Below are 22,636 nucleotides of genomic sequence, written 5' to 3'. Positions count from 1 at the left end.
ATCTACTTGTCTGAAAATTCAACAAACAGTATCACAATCTTAGCTGCCATGACTTTTGTGATTATAGAATATATATACTATGTTTTCCTTTTAATTTGTTTCAAAAATAATGTTTCTTTCCTTATATGACAACTCTTTACTTCCAACATCTCACGTGCATGTTCAATACCACAAGGTTAAAGGTACATATTGTATTCCCTCCGTTTCAAGATATATACTAAAATACTCTTTAATCTTGTGATCTTAAGCATATCAAGTGAAAAACTGAAATTAAGAAGTTATGAGTCATGTTTCTTAAAATGGACTAAAAAGAAAAGTAGATTAAACAAACTACTTAATGTTAACTACAAATGCAAGATATGGTATGTTCCTCATACTAAATATGATTAATAACAATCACTCACCAAATTAGTAACTTAATAGTTTTCTGGTGTGCTTGGCATCAGCTTCCTGGATTAATTAATTGGACTTCACAGCTCCTTTCTTACTAGAAAGTTTATCAAATATCTCATTCTTTACCTTGTGTTTTCCTGGAAAACATAAATTTTCAGTATGAAAACTATATATGGCCAAACGAGCAAAATTTTGGTGGATAGAGTTACCAACGGACTACCTTTACCAAATTGAAACAACAGGTATTTCCTAAAATAATCATGGAACTAATCTAAGCCAATTAAGCCTTTTCTAGGTTAAAAAAATAATTATTTCCCAAAAAGACATTTAAGCCCTCTCATTTATGCGTCAATCACAATTATTCTATCTATAATATCTTAACGTTGGATTTTTGACTCATACAACGCACTTAAACGAATATATGAAGTTTTGATCTAGAGTCATTTATTCTCATAATAATAGAAATAAATACATTGTAAGATCAGACAAGATTTTAAGTTGTAAGCTTATTCCATGATAATCCCAATTGCAAAAAGCTAATTAAACGATTTTAATTAATTTCATGAATGAAAGAAATTTAAATGAACGTACGTACCATTCATTTCTTGATAAAATTATGGAAGGTAATCAGCGTTTTCAAAAATGGAAATCGTCAGATAATTGAGTAAAACAATATAATTAGGCAGCATAGAGGTATTTGCAGCCATGCACGTATAATGAAAGCTTGATTATGGAAGATACAAGGGATTGGAGGAGAAAATAATTATATATATTTTATTGAATTAATTATAAAAAATCTAACATTCTATACGCCTAAAATATCGATAGGGAAGTATGAACCGTAAATTCAACGTAAGGATCGACTTACCGTTATTTACTCTTGGGCTGTTTCTATTTCACCCTACCCCTTCCCCTTCCTCTTTCTTTTCCTTTTTCACATTTCATTTTGATTAGTACTCCCTCTGTCTCATTTTATGTGATGTAGTTTGATTCGGCACGAAATTTAAGAAATAATTAAAACTTGTAGTCCAAAATGAATGATAGAAATTTATGTGGCATAAATCATTTCATTAAGAGTAAATTAAACATTTTATAGTTAAATTGTTACTTAATATAGAAATGTGTCATTCTTTTTTGAACTTACAAAAAAAGAAGTAAGTCACATCAATTGGGACAGATGGAGTATATATGTATAGGGAAACTTACATGCACGTACCATCAAATTTATTTATTAATATGACAATATATAAGATATATAAATACATTCATTATTGGGAGCCCAAATCACTTATATTAAAAAAAACATTTAAAAAAAAAAGAAAAGATAGTTGACTAATCAATAATGTTGCTTATAAATTGAAGCAGAAGGAGTTTTTCAATTGTTAGGAAGAAACTAAATATTTCTACTTCTTAAAAAAACAGAAACAAAATTTATTTATCGTCATATATACATATTTACCAATATATCCATAATACTTGTTTATATTTGCTGTGAATTTTATCTATGTAGTAATTTTATTTGTGAAATAGTTTTCAAATTTATTCTGCTTGATTTTTTTAATTATATTTAAATTATCATGTTAATTATATCGATATTTAATTTATATTTTATTCATCTATATATAATATTTGTTGAAATTTTTAATATGTACATTTTAACTTAATAAAAATAAAAATTTTGTAATAGATATTTAAAATACTTTATCTCTATAAAATAATCTTAATATTAAAAGTGCATTGATACTTTTCCTTTTTCCTAATTTGATTCTCAAAAGTACTTTTAAAAAAAATTAGTCAAACACAATTTATTTATTAAATGTACTTTTCAAATGAATTAGTCAAACACAAATTATAAGTTTTTTCAAAAACACTTTTCTGAAAATCTATTTTTAGCAGTAATGTCAAGCATTTTCCAGATGAAAATAAAAAATTTACTTATATAGTAGAATCAGACGCCAGTGAAAAAAGTTATGGAGGAATCTTAAAATACAGGTATGATGAAGAAAAAATAGAATATCATTGCAGATACTATTCAGGAACATTTACTAATACAGAAATAAAATGGGAAATAAACAGGAAAGAATTATATTCAGTATATAAATGTTTATTATCATTTGAACCATATATTGTATATAACAAATTTATTATAAGGACAGATAACACACAAGTAAAATGGTGGCTAACAAGAAAAATACAAGATTCGGTAACTACAAAAGAAATAAGAAGATTGGTATTAAATATATTAATAGCTCTAATATGTTTCTTATATTTCTTATATTTCTTTTCATCCATAGCTCTAATATGTTTCTTTCTTATATTTCTTTTCATTCATAGCTCTAATATGTTTCTTCTTATATTTATTTTCATCCATAGCTCTGATAACCAAGATAATCTACTAATATGTTTCTTCTTATATTTCTTTTCATCCATAACTCTGATACCATTTTTCGGGAGTGCGGAGTTGGTGACTGAGGAATTCATATTTTTGGTAGTGTGGTAGGTGAGGAATTCATCTTAAAGATTTTATTATAATACTCTTTTTTCAAGGGTCTTAATCTTGATATCTCTTTAATATTATTTATGATATATCCTAGATATAACATATCTTGGGTTCTTAGATACATGTATAAATTATTTTCCATTAATTGTTCTATTAATTTTATATTTTCTATAGCTTCTGTCCAATATTGTAAATATTCGTAGTTCATTTTAATCTGAATTTATTTCTAAATCATATCATTTTATTCTTTCGAGGTCTAAATCATGTAGGTCTATTTTATACCATTGTTGGTTTAATATATCTTCTGATTTGTTATCATTAAATATTTTTTCTCATATGATTCTTCGTAATTCAATTATTTTTATACCTTTAAGTATATATAAGATTAAAGTTTCATAGTTTTTTATCATTTCATCATGCATGTATGTAGTCATGGTCTTTATCATGCAGGTTTTTTATTTCCAACTATTCATTCCTATCATATTCACAATTAATTAAATTCGTATTAGATCATTATGAACTAGATTATCTGTTTATCATGCTCTCCTGTCACTACTAGCATCGTACTTTAGCGGATACTTCCTTTTTATCAGCGCCTCAACTTTGTTTACTCCCCTAAACGACTTTCCTCGCCTACCGGTTTCAACATTAGGATGACATAGTATAGAAGTTTTCTCCCTGTTTCTAGTGTGCTAATAAACTAGAAATCATGATTCAAATAATTTTAATACATAATAACTAACATAAATTTATTCAATCATATATATGATATTCAGGAATATATGAAATTAGTTCTGCATATTTTTTGAACAATATACCTTTACCTCTTGCTTATCCATGATATCTGAAGGTTGTTCCATTATCTATTAAGTATTTAAATATTTGAGATAATGTTTTTTAAGAAAGCTTCGTTTATTCCAGACTTGCCTACTATGTTACATATACATTCCTTTATATAGAAAGGAAGTTCTAGCCTATCTACTGCACTCATACTTATCTGCACACTCCTTTAATAATGACACCTACCATACTTACCCACTTTACACTTGTCTCTTAATAATGCTACCACACCTACCCACTTTACACTTGTCTACTTGCTATTCTACTTTGCCTTACACCTATCCTATTCTACTTAACTTTACATTGTCCTTTACTACGTTACTTTACAATAATTTACACAACAAGTCAAAAACTTTGACTTTACTTTATCTTTCCACTATTTACTTTAGGACTTTTCATAACTTGTCTTCTTTTTCTTCCACTTATCTTCATAACTTGTCTGCCACTTCTTTTGTCTTTTCTCCTATCTTATTTTTGCTTTTTCTTTTGTTTCACTCTAGCTGGACATCTGATATCACATTATCTCCTCCGTTGCATTTTGAACATATATGATCTGGATATTTGTGTCCAATTAGCTTACAATAACTGGTTAATAGTTCATTTGAGATGAATCCCTTCTTTAATGCTCTAGTAATAGGTTGTTCTTCTGGTTTGAGTAGAGATAATATCCATTTTTGTACTTCGTCCATATCTGCTTCCCTTAGCTCCCTTGAGTTTGAATATATCATGAGTTGGTCTCGTGAATAATAACTTCATATTGCATTCCCATTTAGATAATTATTTGCTAGTTCTTGGATAATTGTTGACATACCAATTATTCTCTTATTATCATAGAAACTTGGTATCTCAATTTCTTGTATCTCTGGTTGTTGTCCGATATCTTCTGGAATTATCATATCTCTGGTTAATCCTATTTTTACAACTTGTATTATTGATTTTATTTCATCATATAGTATTTCTGTTGGGGCCGCATAAAACTTAACATAAAATAGATTGCCTTTTGTTACTCTTTTATAGGTTATAAATGCTCTGTGTATCTCTGGTATACCGCTTAGTTCTTCTCCATCGTATGTATAGACTGTACATAATAATCCATAGTTGTAACAGATTTTGACTAAATTTGCTTTAGTTCGTGGTTGAGCTATCAACTTATTGTACCCTTGTAACTTTTGGGTTAAATAATCTTGGGTTGGTTCTTTAGTAGTGGTAGATCTGGGATTAAGATTCAAATATGTTTGGATATTGTGTATATTCCTAATATAGGTTTGTGTTATATGGTTATAAATCTTTTTGTCTTTGTTTAGGCTTTCTGCATACGTTGAGGTTTGTGGTGGTATAATCAATGGGTCTTTTGGTATTTTTGATGTAAATAGTTATTCAAACATTTTGTTTAAATTAGTGCTTGTATATTGTTTCCTAATTGTTTTGCTTGTACCTGCAGCTGCATTGAAACAATCATTACGGATTTTTTGGAGTATCCCAATGTCTCCTTCTAGCTCTGAATTTTTAAAGTCTTTCGATCGACTTAACTCCGCATTTTTATAGTCATGTTGCTGACTTGTACTAGCTTTAGACTTCAGATTATCTTAATTAGTCTTTAACTTTTGTATCTCATTGTCCATACTGTCCACTTTGATACAAAGTATAGTAACGACTTTGAGTATATCTTCAATTGTATTTTCTTTCTCAGTTTGAGTAGCTTTGTCTTGATAAGTAATCTGCAATAACATTCTTGTCAGTTTTTATTACTTCAATATTAAATGTAAAATTTAATATATTTAATACCAATCTTCTTATTTCTTTTGTAGTTACCGAATCTTGTATTTTTCTTGTTAGCCACCATTTTACTTGTGTGTTATCTGTCCTTATAATAAATTTGTTATATACAATATATGGTTCAAATGATAATAAATATTTATATACTGAATATAATTCTTTCATGTTTATTTCTCATTTTATTTTTGTATTAGTAAATGTTCCTGAATAGTATCTGCAATGATGTTCTATTTTTTCTTCATCATACCTGTATTTTTAGATTCCTCCATAACTTTTTTCACTAGCGTTTGATTCTACTATATAAGTAAATTTTTTGTTTTCATCTGGAAAATATAGTTCATAATAATTTTACTTTTTGTATTTGTGTTTGGTCTTTTTTATCAAACTGATATTTTACATCTTTCTTTAATTTTTGCTGTAATGATTTTAAATTTTCTGTTAATTTTGGTATGTATTCTCTTACTTGATTATTAGTCCTAAGAATGATTGTAGTTTCTTTTTTGTATCTAGCTATTCATTTGAGTTAATTATTTTTTGTACTATATGCGTTTGCATTTTTATTCCATTTTTATCTATCTGTATTCCTAGAAATTCTATTTGGCTTTTCTTTATGTCTGTTTTCTTTTTACTTAGGCTTATGCCTGAATATTCTATAATATGTATGAATTTTTCTAATAATCATATGTGTTCATCTTGGGTTTTAGAATATAGTAATATATCATCAATATATACTACACAATTTTCTAGTTGTTTAAAGTAGTTATCCATAAAATGTTGGTATCTACCTGGTGCATTTTTATATCCAAATGGTAATACATTTTATTCATAAAATTCTTGTGGTACTGTAAATGCTGTAAGTTTTTTAGATTCTTCTTTTAACTTTAAGTGGTAAAATCCTGATTTGCAGTCAAATTTACTAAAGTAATTATATCATTGTATTTGTCCTATTTTTAATATTTTATTTGGTATTGGGTAATTATATGTTTTAGTTTTTGCATTTAAATTTGTATAATCAATAACCATTCTACTTTTTCCTCTTTTTTGTTCACTATGTTTATTTACTATAAATGTTGGGCGTGTATGCTTGCTATTGCTTTCTTGTATATACCCTTTTTCTAGTAATTCGCTTATATGTATCTTAAATTCTATTAAATCATTAAAATTATATTTTAATAATTTTTAGGTTATTATACTATTATTATCAATTAGCTCAATTTTTACTTTTGTTTTATGTTTTTCTCATCCTTGTAAAGGATCTTCACTATATAACAATTCTAACTTATCTTGGATTATTTTTACTTTATCTATAGAGAATATAATTAATTCTATTTTAGGGTCTTCTTCTTTTATATTTTCTAATTTTTGTGTAATTTTTTCACTTCCTTTTATCCATTCTGTTATTTTTTGTTTTTTGTTATTTACTCTTTTTGCTCCTATTTTTTATTTACATGGTGTTGCGAATCACCAGTGTGTTTTTGTTATTATATGTGTGTATAATTTTTCTAAAAATGGCATTCCTAATAGCATATCTTTTGTGGTCAATTCAAAGTTATATATTTCTTCTATAGTTAATATCTTATCCCATATTTGTATTTTTATATTTTTTGCCTTATATGTGATCATGCTTCCTTCATTATTAAATCATGTTACTACTATCGGTGTTTTTAATTTTTCCCATTTATCTTCTGGTAAGCAATTATATTTACATATATTAGTTCCTGCTCCTATGTCTATCATTGGTGTATAATATATGTTGTAATATCCTTCTATTATTATCTTTGCAAGTATATATATTTTCATGTTTTTATCATAAGAAAGTTCCTTTTATTATTATTTTCTTATTATTATAATTTATTGTTAACTGTTTGTCTTCTAAATTATATGGTTTTACTTGTTCTAACCATTTTATTCCTAAAGTGATATTTTTATCTCTTTGATATACTTTAAACTTTATTACTATTGTTACTCTTCCAATGATTATTTTCTTTTCTGTAGTTTCTTCGGTATATATTAATGCATTTGGTAGTTTAGGGCATGATTGTTCAGTAGTAATTATTTCATCTTCTGTTACTAGTTCTCTTGTAATATAGTTTTCTTCTTCTCCTGTATTTATTAATATTAGATATTTTCGTTGTTTCATTACTCCCGTTATGTGGTAATGATATGGTTTTATTTCTTCTTCTATTGATTTTTGTGGAGTTTTATCTATTCTTCTTGAGGTACTCATTTTTGATGATATTTGGGGTATTTCATAGTTTATTCTTTTTGATGTGCTTAATCTTTCTTTTACTATTTCTAAATCTTCTTCTATATCAATCTCATTATAACTATAATCATTATTATCTATGACTGTAACTATCCTTTCAAAAGGATTTTCTATTTTTATTTTATTTTTTTCTGTTATTTTATGTTTTGTTGTTAAAACATATAAGTTTTTACATCTAGCTGTAAATATTTTACTTCCTGGGGCTAGTTCTATCCCTGACATTTTCCAATATAATACTAGTGATTTATCTATGTTTCTGTCATTTATTGCTACTGAGTAGTTAACACTTATTATATATTTAAATTTTTGGTATATGAGGTTACCTTTTACTGCACTTATTATACTTTTTTCTATGGGTTATACAATTCTATTCCTTCCCTAAAAAATGCTTTTATTAATATTTCTGTTTCTCCTAAATGTACATATTTAATTGGATTTTTAGCCTTAATATCTTTTATTTCTTTATTTATTATTCGTTTGTTTATTATTAGTATTTTAGCCTTTTCTTTGGTGTATTTGCAATCTATGATATGTTCTCTTTGACTTACTACATAATATTCTTCTTTTTGTCGTTTAAACCAATTTCTCATTGTTGGTATTTCGAATATTTTTTCTATGCTTAGGTCTAATTCTTTTCCTTTTATTTGTTCAAATATATTATTATCAAATATTGTTTTTTGTTCTGTCGGTTTTTCATCTTGATATTTTTCTTTAGTTATTATTTGTATATTTGTTTCAGTCATTGATATAGTATTCATTATCTGATTTTATTACTGAATTATTTTCAATTTCGTCTGTTTCGTTTTCTGATAATTCATATATACTATCTTCACTTTCTAATTCATAATCTACGTACTCTATTTGTGTATATTTTTCATTGTCTACCAGTATTTCTAATATTTGTTTTTTCTTTGAATTTTTAGGTAATGTATATTTTTTAGCTATATGTCCTAATTTTTCACAATTGTAACAAGTACATTCTGTTAATTTTTTCTTTGGTCTATATGGCCTTTTAGTTTTATAGTTTTTTACATAGTATCTTCTTCTTGGTTTTTTATATTTATATTTTGATCTGTATTTTTTATTATATTTCTTTTTATAGTATTTGTCCGTACAACCAAATTGGGGTGCCGTTTTATTTTCACAACATGCTAAGTTTTTTACCAATATTTTTTCCATTTTTATTACTTCTTTATGTTTTTCACATAGTTTTATAAACCATCATTGTAAGAATTTCATTCTAGTTCCTAAGGTATCTGTTAATCTTGCTTCATTCCAACTTTTTATTACTTTTGAATTAAAAGGTTCTGGTAATTTTGTAAAATATAATTTCTTATTTCTTTACTTTCTTCTATGCAATATGTTCCTTTATAATAGTATTCTCTAAATGCACATGTATATTCATCTATATAACACATGTTACATATTGCTAATTTTGTCATTAGATTCCGGTTTATGATTTTTTCTTTATTTTGTTCTTCTACTTCTGTTGTCATACTACTAAATTCGTTTCTTATAGTTACTTCGTATTTATATAATATTTTCATAGTTGTGGTAGCTATTTCACCATCAAATTTTTTATTACTTTTTAAAGTTTTTAAATTTTCATCTGATAAATTTTGTAGCCATAATTTTACTGTTCCTATAAGTCTTCTTTCTATATATCCTGGTGTTTCTGTCATTCCTATTTTGTTATCTATTAATTGTTTTGATATATATCCCATCCATAATTGGATTGTTTAATTTATATCTGCTACACAGTCTAAATCTAAAAAATTATGTTGTTCAGTTATTGATTTATGTGTCCATTTTTTATTCAATCTTTCATCCCACATAGTTTTTTCTCTATAATATTGTCCATAGTTTGCATTATAGTATCTTGGATTTTTTGAATTTTTTACTCCTGATGTACTTGATTTTTCATCCATGTCTACGTCTCCTGTATTTACTTCTAAATTTTTTGTATTATTTATGTTTGTTAAGAGTTCCGTATATGTTTCGCTTGTTTCCGAATGTTGTTCATCTAGATCATCGTCATTTATTTCATCAATTCTTATTTCAGGTAGATTATCTTGGTTATTTTCTTTTTTTTCTTCTAATTCATCTTCTAATTGCAATTTTTCTTTAAATTTAATTATCTCATTTGCTAATTTTATTTTTTGTTCTTTTTCTTTTTGTTTCATTTCATACATTTCTTTTAACATTGCCAGCTCTTTTTCTAGTTCTATTATTTTAGTATTTTTTACTTCTTCTAATTGTTGTACTTCCTTTTTTGCTTGTTGTTTTATTTTTTCAATTTCCGTTTTTCTATCTATTTCTTCATTTTCTTTTGTTATTCTTATCATAACAGTTAAACTATCTTCTAGTTTTACCGTTTCTTTTTCTAACATTAAACTTAGATTGTCACCTATTTTCTTATATCTTCTTCCTAGATTAGAAAATATTATCTTTATTTTTAATCCGTCATAGTTTTCATATGTTTTTTTGTCTATGGCATATTCTTCCTTATTCATTTATTGATTGTGTTGAAGTTTATGTTCTAAACTTTCTATCTGTATCTGTAGATATAAAATAGTTTTCTTTTGTGCTACTATAGATTTTTTACAAGTTCCTGCGAATATATTACTGGTAAGTCTACTTTGCCTATGTGCTAATTCTTGTCTTTTCGCTATAATTATTTCAGTAAATTTTTGTCTATATTCGTTATTCTCGTTATTCATTGTATTTTTAAATACTGAATATATTTATATTCTATTTTAGATATATTATCTATTAATTGATCTAATTTGTCATTATGCCGATTCTTCATCTTGATATTTTTCTTTAGTTATTATTTGTATATCTGTCTCAATCATTGATATAGTATTCATTATCTGATTCTATTACTGAATTATTTTTCATTTCGTCTGTTTCGTTTTCTGATAATTCATATATACTAACTTCACTTTCTAATTCATAATCTACGTACTCTATTTGTGTAGGGCTCGTTCGAAACTAGATTAGGTACGGTAATTATCCCATAGTGGTATGTTATATAAGTTGGAAAAATTATTTGGATGAGTGCCTTTTAATAAATAATTACAAGTTTTAGCGATACTTTTTATTTATTACCATTTATAGCAATACTATGTTAATATATGCAATATGTATTGAAAGTGAATTAAGTATACAATATATATGTACTATAACTGTTTTTAAAAGTATATTATGCTTGTTTGGTAAGAAGTTAACACATTGTATTATAAGTGTCTAAAAATGTGTGATAAATGTATTATCCATCAATAAAACTTGTATTATATGTGAATAATAAATTGTTCTTTGTAATATTAATTAAAAGTGTATTATAAATGTATTAAAAATGATCAAGCAAAAAAAAATGTTATTGCTATAAATGATAAATATTTTTTATTTATAGTATATTTATGTAAGGTTCCCAAATAAATTCAATAGGTAGCAGTATTGCTTGGTGAATTTCTGTGCTAACTGACCCTTGAGCCTAATGCCATGTCCCACCACTTCATTGTTCAAATTCGGCATCGAAATAAGGGAAAATAATCTAGAGTTGAGGAGAGGCTTATGGAGAACTCTAGAACCCCCTAGATATTTTCAAGAAGGCTATAGAATTCCCCTAGAATATGTAGAGAATTCTAGAATGAGACCAAAGTACAAATATTGTAAGGACTTGCCAAATAATTTTTACTTGCACTCTAGACCCTAGGTTGTAGTATAAATAGATGGGGCATTCATTTGTAAGATATCACTCAAGCTGTAAAACATTCTCCAATTAACATAGCCTTCTTCCAAAACTTTCCAAGTCTTTCTAAGAATTTCTTTATATTCTCTTAGCGATTTTACTTTTAAAGGCTTAGTAGAGCTTACAAGATCTTGAAAGATTAGTGAGTAAATTGTCAAGTACCGCATGAAGTTTTAGTGAAATTCTAAGTCTGTGACACTAAGGAGTCATCAGTCTTTGTAAATTGCAATACTTGGTTGAATAAAATCTTTTATTATAACCCACCAAAAAAGTTTAATATTCAAAAAATAGGAATATATTAAAATCTAATTATTTATCATATAATAACAATTTAAAAGTAGTATTAAAATAAATAATTAGTGGACATAAATTGACTTGCAAAAATTAAGTACGCATAAGCGGGCGGCAAGCTAGGACGAGGACTAGCACTTTTTTTCAACAAAATATTCAGTCATTGCTACGGCAACACAAGACTAGGTCTTGGTGTGATTTCTTCAACAATATTTAACTTAATCATTCATATTTCACCATTAAAAGATAAGAGGAAAACAGAGGCTGATAATATAAAATAATCGTTATTGATGTTCAATAAATCCAAAGTTTTGAATTACCACATTGAGGTTCATAAACAATTTCGAGCTGGCTGAAAAGATAGTAGTAATTAGTTAAAAGTCAGGATAATAAATAGTATATATCAAGTTAATAGTTTATGCTTAGGTTTATGGAGTTAATATCTTAAAAGGTTACTGAACTATGAAAAATTATCTTGTAAAATAATTGAACTTTATTTTGTATCACTAAAATCTCTCAACTTAAAACTTTTATCTTCTAAAATAATTAAATTATATTTTTCAATGAAATTAACTTACCTGACATGGTAAAGTAAAATATTTTTTATGCCATGCAATAATGACTAGTGGCATATACAGAATTTTGATAAGCGGTATTGTTATTTAAAAAAATATATAACCACATTATATTAATAAAAACTAATTAAAACGTACTAATAAAACATAATTCAAGTAAACTACTACAACTTTCTGCAATAAATTTTCATAAAATTAAGTTCATAATAAAATAATGAATAAATTCTAGAAATTCCAAGTAGAACTAAAAAGCTGAAAAAAAATACTAATAAAATTGTGGTCACTAATGTAGAACCTGAGCTCCTACTACAAGTGTCATGCGTCCAACCAACAGGCCAAGATTAGTTGTTAGTACATGTATTATGATTTATTATAATAGAGGTTAAGTTCTGTTTTCTCAGGTTATTTATATTATAGTAAAGGAAAATTTCAACAAAGCAGTGTCGGCTGACACACCTCAACCTGATCATGGCCCCAAAAATAAATAAAATTATAAAATATATTTATTAATATATACACCAACCCGCAAATTGTCATTTCCTAAAAAAACTAAAATCATATTTCTCCTGCTAAATATGCCGCTTCTTCTACTTCTTTCTTCATTTCTCCACAATAAATAAAGAAATAGGTTTAGGCCATCTTGTTTGTTTTTAGTTCACATGAATATTAATATTTATTCTAAGTCGGGGGAAATCATTATAACTGTCCTTGAATTTAATAATTATTTTTCTTTTATTTTAGGTCTAATTTATCAATAGTTTCTTAAAGTTGACATTAATTTTCACTTACACACCTCAAGTAGTCTTGTTCTTTTGGAACATCAATACTAAGTATCTATTGTGTTATTTTGACACTTTTGAATGACTCAACATTATACTTGTACGACACGAACTGTGAGTGCGTTTGAGAAGTTGTTTTGGTGAATTAATTATTTTTTCCCTTCTTCTTCCTCTCTTTTCTCTCTCCTTCCATCATCCATCGTGAATTTTCTTTTTCTCGTGCTTCCTCCTCAAGTTCTCTCTGCCACTTTCCATCAACCCTAGCCATCACATGATTATTAAAAAAATTAGAATTTTTTTGTTGGGTATTATACTACTTGATTTCTTTTTCTTCTTCTTCTTTTTTCTTGAGAATTAACTTTATTTTTTATCCATAATTCAATTCAAAATACACAATATTTAATTTTTTGGCCGACCATTTCTTTTTTCTGATAAAGAGGTTTGCATTGAGAAACATTGCTTTATGGTCTCTCTAAAAGGACAGAAATGATATATAATAATTAAAATTCTAGATCAGTTAGAATATTGTAACATCATACGATCCCCAGTCCTCTTCGTGCTGCGTTTAAACCCATTATTTTGCTTGTTGACATCTTGTAACGACTCATTTGGTTGTTTTGAGTACTAGAACTTTTTATTTAAAAAAAAATACTTTTCGATAGATTCTAAATGGATATTTTGGACTATTCATAACTACAATTATAGAATTAATGGGGTTCTTTTAATAATTTATTTAGTTGGTGGTTAAAGAAAATAACATTAAAATTTATAGTGGGTCACTTTCACACTTTTATAGTTGGTCTTATATAAAAATTAAGGAATAAATATTCTGTAGAAAGAAATTATAGGGTTTAGTAGTTATTTAATTGTTAATTAGTGGATAATTATTAACCCTAAATAATTAAAAGAGGAGAGAAGAAGACTTACAACCGAACGAATCCCTACTTGCGGCGTCGAAGAAGTACCAACGAATCAGGTAAAGAATCAACCAAATCATAACCCTTGTGTATTTTATATATGAACATAGATTGTATGATTAATTATTTAATAATGGGGTGAAAGAATCAGAAACAGATATATAGATAGTGCTGCTTTGAACTTGGGTGGTAATTAATGATAGGAAAAATTGGGTGGAAATCCTTGGAATGCATTAGTTACTCATTAGTCTTATATATTCAATTCTATTGTTGTCCATTTTTAGTAAATGTTAGGCGATAATTCATATTATTATTATTATTATTATTATTATTATTATTATTATTATTATTATTATAATGTTGGGGGTAAGAAAATTGAGGTGTTGTATTTATAAGGGTGTGTATATTGATATGACTAATGGAAAATATAATCAGTAACTAAAGTTCCTAATTGGGGCAACTGATTGGAGTACTGGTTGTGAGAATCTTTTATAAGAGTAAGGTCATCATGGAATCTGGGTATTGCCATCGTGCAATATTTATGCAGGAGTATGGTTGAGGGTTGGCTGCCACTGGTTTCGTAATCGGTGGCTTCAAACATTTAATATTAGTATTGTGTTCTCGTATTATAAATTATAATTCGACATATTGAGATAGATAATTAAATATAAGGCATAATATATTAAGTGAATACCATTAAAGTTATGCAAATTGGAGAAAAATTGATTATGGAATCGGGTGAATTTTTGGGTCTAGGCTAGACATATAGTAACGTGGGTGGTGTCTATAGATTCATTAACTTACAAATTATGCATACTTGATAGATTAGAAACGTTCGAAGGTGTTAAGGAAAGGAAAGGCATTGGAGAGGTAGCTTGCCTGACGTCAGTTCTTCGGTGGAGGTAGGTTATGGTTTGTTCTATTTGATAGATAAACTCTTAATAGCGATTGATATGCATTGAATGATATTGTGAAGTTCTCTATGTACTTGACTGTGTGATTATGTGGCTTGGTTGTGTGGTTTGTGATTGGTCTAAAATCCTGAAACCGTGAGATTTATAATCTGAAAACCTCTCTATTAAAGTTATGCCTTGAATAAAGACGGCTTGATCTAATATTATTAATGAACTGAAAAGTAGTGATAATAAATGATAAATTAATAATATTATTGGATCGGAGTGTCACGTTTCGACACGGTATTTTTGGATCAGAGTGTCACGTTCCGACATAGTATTTTTGGATCGGAGTGTCACGTTCCGAGACGGTATTTTTGGATCGGAGCGTCACGTTTCGACACGGTATTATTGGATCGGAGTGTCACGTTTCGACACGGTATAATTTGATCGGAGTGTCACGTTCCGACATGGTAACCTTAAAGGAAAAAGATATTGAATTAACTTAATGTACTCAATCTCAATGAACGCATTTCCCAAACGAGTGTGATGTAGAGGCATGAGTCCTCGTGTGTGTGCTTGATATTATGATTGATTAATACTTGCTTCAACTGTTACTTGTTCATGTTGTGGTTTCTTATCAATTGCTAAGTGCTATAGTTGACTTTATACTATTATTCATTGTATATTAGTTTCTATTTTGGATTGGCCTATGATACCTACTCAGTACGCGTTCCTTGTACTGACCCCTACTTGTGTTTTCTTCGTTTTTCTTTTGTGGAGTGCAGCAAGTGTACCATTGACTTCGACTCGCCCTCAGCTCTAGCCAGTCTCCAGCATATCAGATTTCAGGGTGAGCTATTCCTTCTAGCTCGTGCTGGATTCTCTCAGTTATGGCTTGATGTCATTGAATTTCGGACATGGACCATCATATTTACTTATTTTGGGGTCTCTAATACATTTAGACTTGATATGTTAAGAACAGATGTCCTTGATGTGTTGACTTTCAGATTTTGGGGATAATTGTAATAGACTTTAGAGGTTTATTTGATTGGTTACTTTAATAAGTTTTGGAGCTTCCGCATTATTGTTGTTAGTCGTAGTTAAATTATTGGTATATGTTGGGGTTTAGATTCCTTGGTCCGCCCACTTAGGAGGTGAAGTGTGGGTGCCACTCATGACTCAATTTAGGTCGTGACAAACTTGGTATCAGAGCGTTAGGTTCAATGATCTCATCACACAAGGACATGTCTAGTAGAGTCTTGCGGAACGGTATGGGGACTCCTTTACTTTTCTTCAAGAGGCTATAGGGCTTTAGGAAAACTCACATTTTTCTTTCTTTCTGCTATTACTTGAATCCAATTGGTATCTAGGTGATACAAATTGGTATCTGACCTTCTTCACTCTATCTCGCAGATGGTCAGAACTAGAGCAACATGTGTGACAACACCAACACCGGCAAGACAGGGTACGCCTGAGCCAACCGTTGAGGCTGCAGCTCGAAGAGGAGCAGTGGCAAGAGACCGTGGTAGAGGTCGCGGGAGAAGGCCCATTAGAGGCAGAGGACAAACAACTGGTCCAGCTAGGGATAGAGTAGTGACTCATCCACCGACTGACGAGGTAGTGAGAGAGAGTGATGAAGGGGAAGATGAGCAGATTAAAGAGAAGGAAGTACCACCCCTGCCTACTCCAGAGATGATTAATCAGGTTCTCACTTATCTTAGCGGGTTATCTGATCAGGGGCAGGCACCCCCAATATTTTCTTCACTAGCACCTCAAGTTCAGGGAGTACAACATGCAGCCGATGTGGCTCCTCGCATGGATGCGTCGTTGGAAACAGGCACGTTTCCCCGATTGACTACAGGGCCTATAATGACTAGTGACCAGCATGATCTCTTTATTAAGTTCTTGAAGCTAAAACCTCCAGTTTCCAAGGGTGCTAAATCTGAAGATGCTTATGATTTCTTGGTGGATTGTCATGAGTTGTTACATAAGATGGACATAGTGGAGCGATTCGGTGTTGAGTTTGTGACCTACCAGTTTCAAGGGGATGCCAAAATGTGGTGGTGGTCTCATGTGGAGTGTCGACCAGCAAAGGCACCACCTATGACTTGGACAACATTTTCTAGCTTATTTTTGGAGAAGTACATACCCCGGACTTTGAGGGACAGAAGGAGAGATGAGTTCCTGAACATAGAGCAAGGAAGGATGTCTGTTGCAGCTTATGAGGCTAAATTTCATGCGTTATCTAGGTATGCCACTCAACTTTGCTTCAGTCCGCAAGAGCGGATTCGCCGCTTTGTAAAGGGATTGAGGTCAGATTTGAAGATCCCAGCTTTACAGGTAGCTGCTTCTGCAGAATCTTTTCAGGAAGTGATTGATTTTGTGATAGAGGTAGAACGGGTGAAGCCGGATGACTTCACCAAGGTGTCAACAGTTAAAAAGTTTCATAAGGGAGGTGAGTTTAGAGGTTCGTACTCCAGAGGGCAGAGTTCAGAGGGCTATCCACCCCGTCCTATTCAGTCTTCATTGCAGGCTTCAGTTGAGGGTCCGTTACGGACCAGTCAACCTTTTTCTGAGTTTGGGGGTTACCTCCAGTCTTCTTCGTCTTCACAGAGACCTACACTCGACTTTAGGACTTGTTATGGATGTGGAGAGGCTGAACATATCAAGAAATATTGTTCAAAGCAGAGTCAGGCTCGGGACGATCAGAGTTACAGATCCCCAGCAGTTAGAGGTAGAGGTGGTGATGGTAGAAGCGGTCATTCTGGAGAACGTGGTGGCCAAGGTAATGGTGGTCACCAGTTCAACCGGGGTGGCGGGCAGGTTGGAACTACTGGAGCACAGCCCGACAGAGGCAATGGACAGACAGGTGATAGGGCCTATTGTTATGCTTTCCCCGGAAGGTCAGAGGCAGAGACATCTGATGCTGTTATCACAAGTACTCTTCTGGTCTGTGATCGCATGGCTTCTATATTGTTTAATCCTGGATCCACATTTTCTTATGTATCTTCCTCGTTCGCTACTGGTCTTGATTTGCATTGTGATTTGCTTGACATGCCTATTCGTGTCTCTACTCTTGTTGGTGAGTTTGTGATAGTGCAAAAGGTGTATAGGTCTTGCCTTGTGACTTTTGTGGGGGGCGAGACTTATGTAGATCTGATTATTCTAGAGATGGTTGATTTTGATGTAATTTTGGGTGTGACTTGGCTTTCTCCAAATTTTTCTATCTTAGATTGTGACCTTGGCCAAGCCTGGGATAGATCCACTAGTGTGGGAGGGTGACTATATTCCCGCCCCAGTTCGTATTATCTCTTGTCTTCGTGCTAAGAGGTTGGTGAGTAAGGGTTGTTTAGCCTTCTTGGCACATCTCGGGGATGATACTTCCAAAGTGCCTTCAATCGAGTCTGTTTTGATAGTCCGTGAGTTTACATATGTTTTTCCTTCCGACCTACCTGGTATGCCACCAGATAGAGATATTGATTTTTGTATTGACTTTGAGCCGGGGACACGCCCCATTTCCATTCCACCTTATAGAATGGCCCCAGTTGAGTTAAGGGAGTTAAAGGCCCAACTTCAGGAATTGTTAGGTAAAGGTTTTATTAGACCGAGTACATCTCCTTGGGATGCTCCAGTTTTATTTGTCAAGAAGAAGGATCGTAGTTTTCGGATGTGCATAGACTACATGCAGCTAAATAAGGTAACTATTAAGAACAAGTACCCCATTCCTCGCATTGATGACTTGTTCGATCAGTTACAGGGTGCTTGCGTCTTCTCTAAAATTGATTTGAGGTCCGGTTGTCATCAATTGAAAATGCAGGCAACGGACGTGCCAAAGACTGCTTTTGAACCAGGTATGGGCATTATGAATACTTAGTAATGTCCTTTGGGCTTACGAATGCCCCTGCTGCTTTCATGAGCCTAATGAACGGAATTTTTAAGCCATATTTAGACCTCTTTGTTAATGTATTCATTGATGATATCCCGATATACTCGAAGAGCAGTAGGGAACACGAGGAGCATTTGAGAATTGTATTGGGGGTGTTGAGGGAGAAAAAACTTTATGCCAAATTCTCCAAGTGTGAGTTTTGGCTCGATTCAGTGTCCTTCTTAGGGCACGTGGTTTCTAAGGATGGAGTGATGGTGGGTCCCTCTAAGATTTGAGTAGTGAAGAGTTGGGTAAGGCCTACTAATGTTTCAGAGGTAAGGAGCTTTGTTGGTTTAGCTAGCTACTACCGCCGATTCGTACAGAGATTCTCTTCCATTGCTTTCCAGTTAACCCATTTGACCAAGCAGAATGTTCCATCTGTATGGTCGAATGAGTGTGAAGAAAGCTTCCTGAAACTCAAGACCTTGTTGACTACTGCACCAATTCTTGCCTTGCCCGTGGAAGGTAAGAATTTCATTGTTTATTGTGATGCATCTTATTCTGGTTTGGGTGCAGTGCTAATGCAGGAGAGGAATGTAAATGCCTATGCTTCAAGGAAATTGAAAGTGAATGAACGTAACTATCCAACCCATGATTTAGAGTTGGCTGCAGTTGTATTTGCATTGAAGCAGTGGAGGCATTATCTATATGGGGTCAAGTGTGAAGTGTATACAGATCATCTCAGTTTACAATATGTGTTCACCCAGAAGGATTTGAATTTGAGGCAGAGGAGGTGGATGGAGTTATTGAAAGACTATGATATTACTATTTTATATCACCCGGAAAAGGCTAATGTTGTGACAGATGCCTTAAGTAGAAAAGCAGGGAGCATGGGTAGTTTAGCCCACTTACAGGTTTCTAGATGCCCATTGGCTAGAGAGGTGCAAACTTTGGCTAATGACTTTATGAGGCTGGAAATACTTGAAAAAGGAGGATTCTTGGCCTGTGTGGAGGCAAAATCTTCTTTTGTTGACAAGATTAAGGGAAAGCAGTTTGAGGATGAGAAGCTGAGTCGAATTCGAGATATGGTGTTGCGGGGAGAGGCTAAGAAGGTTGTGATTAATGGGGAAGGCGTCTTGAGAATTAAGGGGCGGGTGTGTGTGCCCCGTGTTGATGACTTGACTCATACTATTTTTGCAGAGGCTCATAGTTCGAGGTATTCTATACATCCTGGTGCAACCAAGATGTATCGTGATCTGAGACAACATTATTAGTGGAGTAGAATGAAGCGTGACATTGTTTATTTTGTTGCCCAATGTCCGAACTATCAACAGGTAAAGTATGAACATCAGAGGCTTGGAGGGACACTTCAGAGAATGCCCATTCCGAAATGGAAGTGGGAAAGAATTGGAATGGATTTTGTGGTTGGTCTTCCAAAGACATTGGGTAAGTTTGATTCTATTTGGGTAATTGTTGACAGGTTAACTAAGTCTGCTCACTTCGTTCCGGTCAAGATGCCATACAATGCAGAGAAATTAGACAAACTCTATATCCGTGAGATTGTTCGATTGCATGGAGTTCCAATTTCTATCATATCAGATAGAGGACCTTGCATGCTGAATTAGGTACTAGATTGGATCTTAGTACCACATTTCACCCTCAGACCGATGGACAGCCTGAGCGAACAATTCAAGTGTTCGAGGATATGCTTCGTGCGTACGTGATAGATTTTGGTGGTCATTGGGATCAATTCTTACCTTTAGCAGATGTTTTCATACAACAATAGCTACCACTTGAGTATTGATATGGCCCCATTTGAGGCATTGTATGGGAGGAGATGTAGGTCTCCCATTGGCTGGTTTGATTCATTTGAGGTGAGGCCTTGGGGTACCGATCTCTTAAGGGAATCATTAGAGAAAGTGAAATTCATTCAGGAGAAGCTTTTAGCAGCTCAGAACAGACAGAAGAAGTATGCAGATCGGAAGGTCAAGGACTTGGAGTTTATGGAGGGTGACCAGGTCTTGATAAAGGTTTCACCCATGAAGGGTGTGATGCGGTTTGGTAAGCGAGGTAAGCTTAGTCCGAGGTACATTGGGCCATTTCAAGTTCTTAAGCGCGTGGGGGAGGTGGCCTATGAATTATCCTTGCCTCCAGGGTTGTCTGGGGTGCACTCGATATTTCATATGTCCATACTGAAAAAATACCATGGTGATGGAAACTACATTATTCGTTGGGATTCAGTACTGCTTGATGAGAATCTGTCTTATGAGGAGGAGCCTGTAGCTATTCTAGATAGGGAAGTTCGCAAGTTGAGGTTAAAATAGATTGCATCTATCAAGGTTCAGTGGAAGAATCGGCCAGTTGAAAAGTCCAATTGGGAGAGTGAGGATGATATGCATGAAAGATATCCACACCTTTTTGTCGATTCAGGTACCCTTTCTTACCCTGACCTTCTTTTGATCGTTCGAGGACGAACGATGGGTAAATTGGTATCTACTGTAACGACTCATTTGGTCGTTTTGAGTACTAGAGCTTTTTATTTCAAAACAAAATACTTTCCGGTAGATTCTACATGGATATTTTGGACTATTCATAACTACAATTATAGAATTAATGGGGTACTTTTAATAATTTATTTAGTTGGTGGTTAAAGAAAATAACATTAAAATTTATAGTTGGTCACTTTGACACTTTTATAGTTGGTCTTATATAATAATTAAGGAATAAATATTCTGTAGAAAGAAATTATAGGGTTTAGTAGTTATTTAATTGTTAATTAGTGGATAATTATTAACCCTAAATAATTAAAAGAGGAGAGAAGAAGACTTACAACCGAGCGAATCCTTACCTGCGGGGTCGAAGAAGTACCAGCGAATCAGGTACAGAATCAACCAAATCATAACCCTTGTGTATTTTATATATGAACATAGATTGTATGATTAATTATTTAATAATGGGGTGAAAGAATCAGAAACAAATATATAGATGGTGCTGTTTTGAACTTGGGTGGTAATTAATGATAGGAAAAGTTGGGTGGAAATCCTTGGAATGCATTAGTTACTCATTAGTCTTATATATTCAATTCTATTGTTGTCCATTTTTAGTAAATGTTAGGTGATAATTCATATTAGTATTATTATTATTATAATGTTGGGGGTAAGAAATTTGAGGTGTTGTATTTATAAGGGTGTGTATATTGATATGACTAATGGAAAATATAATCAGTAACTAAAGTTCCTAATTGGGGCAATTGATTGGAGTACTGGTTGTGAGAATCTTTTATAGGAGTAAGGTCATCATGGAATCTGGGTATTGCCATCGTGCAATATTTATGCAGGAGTGTGGTTGAGGGTTGGCTGCCACTAGTTTCGTAACCGGTGGCTTCAAACATTTAATATTAGTATTGTGTTCTCGTATTATAAATTATAATTCGACATATTGAGATAGGTAATTAAATATAAGGCATAATATATTAATTGAATACCATTAAAGTTATGCAAATTGGAGGAAAATTGATTATGGAATCGGGTGAATTTTTCGGTCTAGGCTAGACATATAGTAACGTGGGTGGTGTCTATAGATTCATTAACTTACAAATTATGCATACTTGATAGATTGGAAACGTTCGGAGGTGTTAAGGAAAGGAAAGGCATTGGAGAGGTAGTTTGCCTGAGGTCAGTTCTTCGGTGGAGGTAGGTTATGGTTTGTTCTATTTGATAGATAAACTCTTAATAGCGATTGATATGCATTGAATGATATTGTGAAGTTCTCTATGTACTTGACT

The 22,636-nt window shown here is 31.7% G+C and overlaps 1 protein-coding gene across 1 annotated transcript; it reads left to right on the top strand.

The window, feature by feature from the left end:
- Nucleotides 1-16,400: 16,400 nt before the first annotated feature.
- On the top strand, nucleotides 16,401-20,477 carry LOC125873827 (uncharacterized). The gene is made up of 7 exons (XM_049554675.1): nucleotides 16,401-18,173; nucleotides 18,220-18,838; nucleotides 18,937-19,127; nucleotides 19,236-19,377; nucleotides 19,429-19,565; nucleotides 19,701-20,068; nucleotides 20,333-20,477. The coding sequence occupies exons 1-7, from the start codon at nucleotides 16,401-16,403 to the stop codon at nucleotides 20,475-20,477; spliced, it is 3,375 nt and encodes a 1,124-aa protein (XP_049410632.1).
- Nucleotides 20,478-22,636: the final 2,159 nt, after the last annotated feature.

Source organism: Solanum stenotomum, chromosome 8 (genome assembly GCF_019186545.1).
Source record: "Solanum stenotomum isolate F172 chromosome 8, ASM1918654v1, whole genome shotgun sequence".
In the NCBI taxonomy this organism is placed as follows: domain Eukaryota; kingdom Viridiplantae; phylum Streptophyta; class Magnoliopsida; order Solanales; family Solanaceae; genus Solanum; species Solanum stenotomum.
This window is presented reverse-complemented; position numbering and strand designations above follow the sequence as displayed.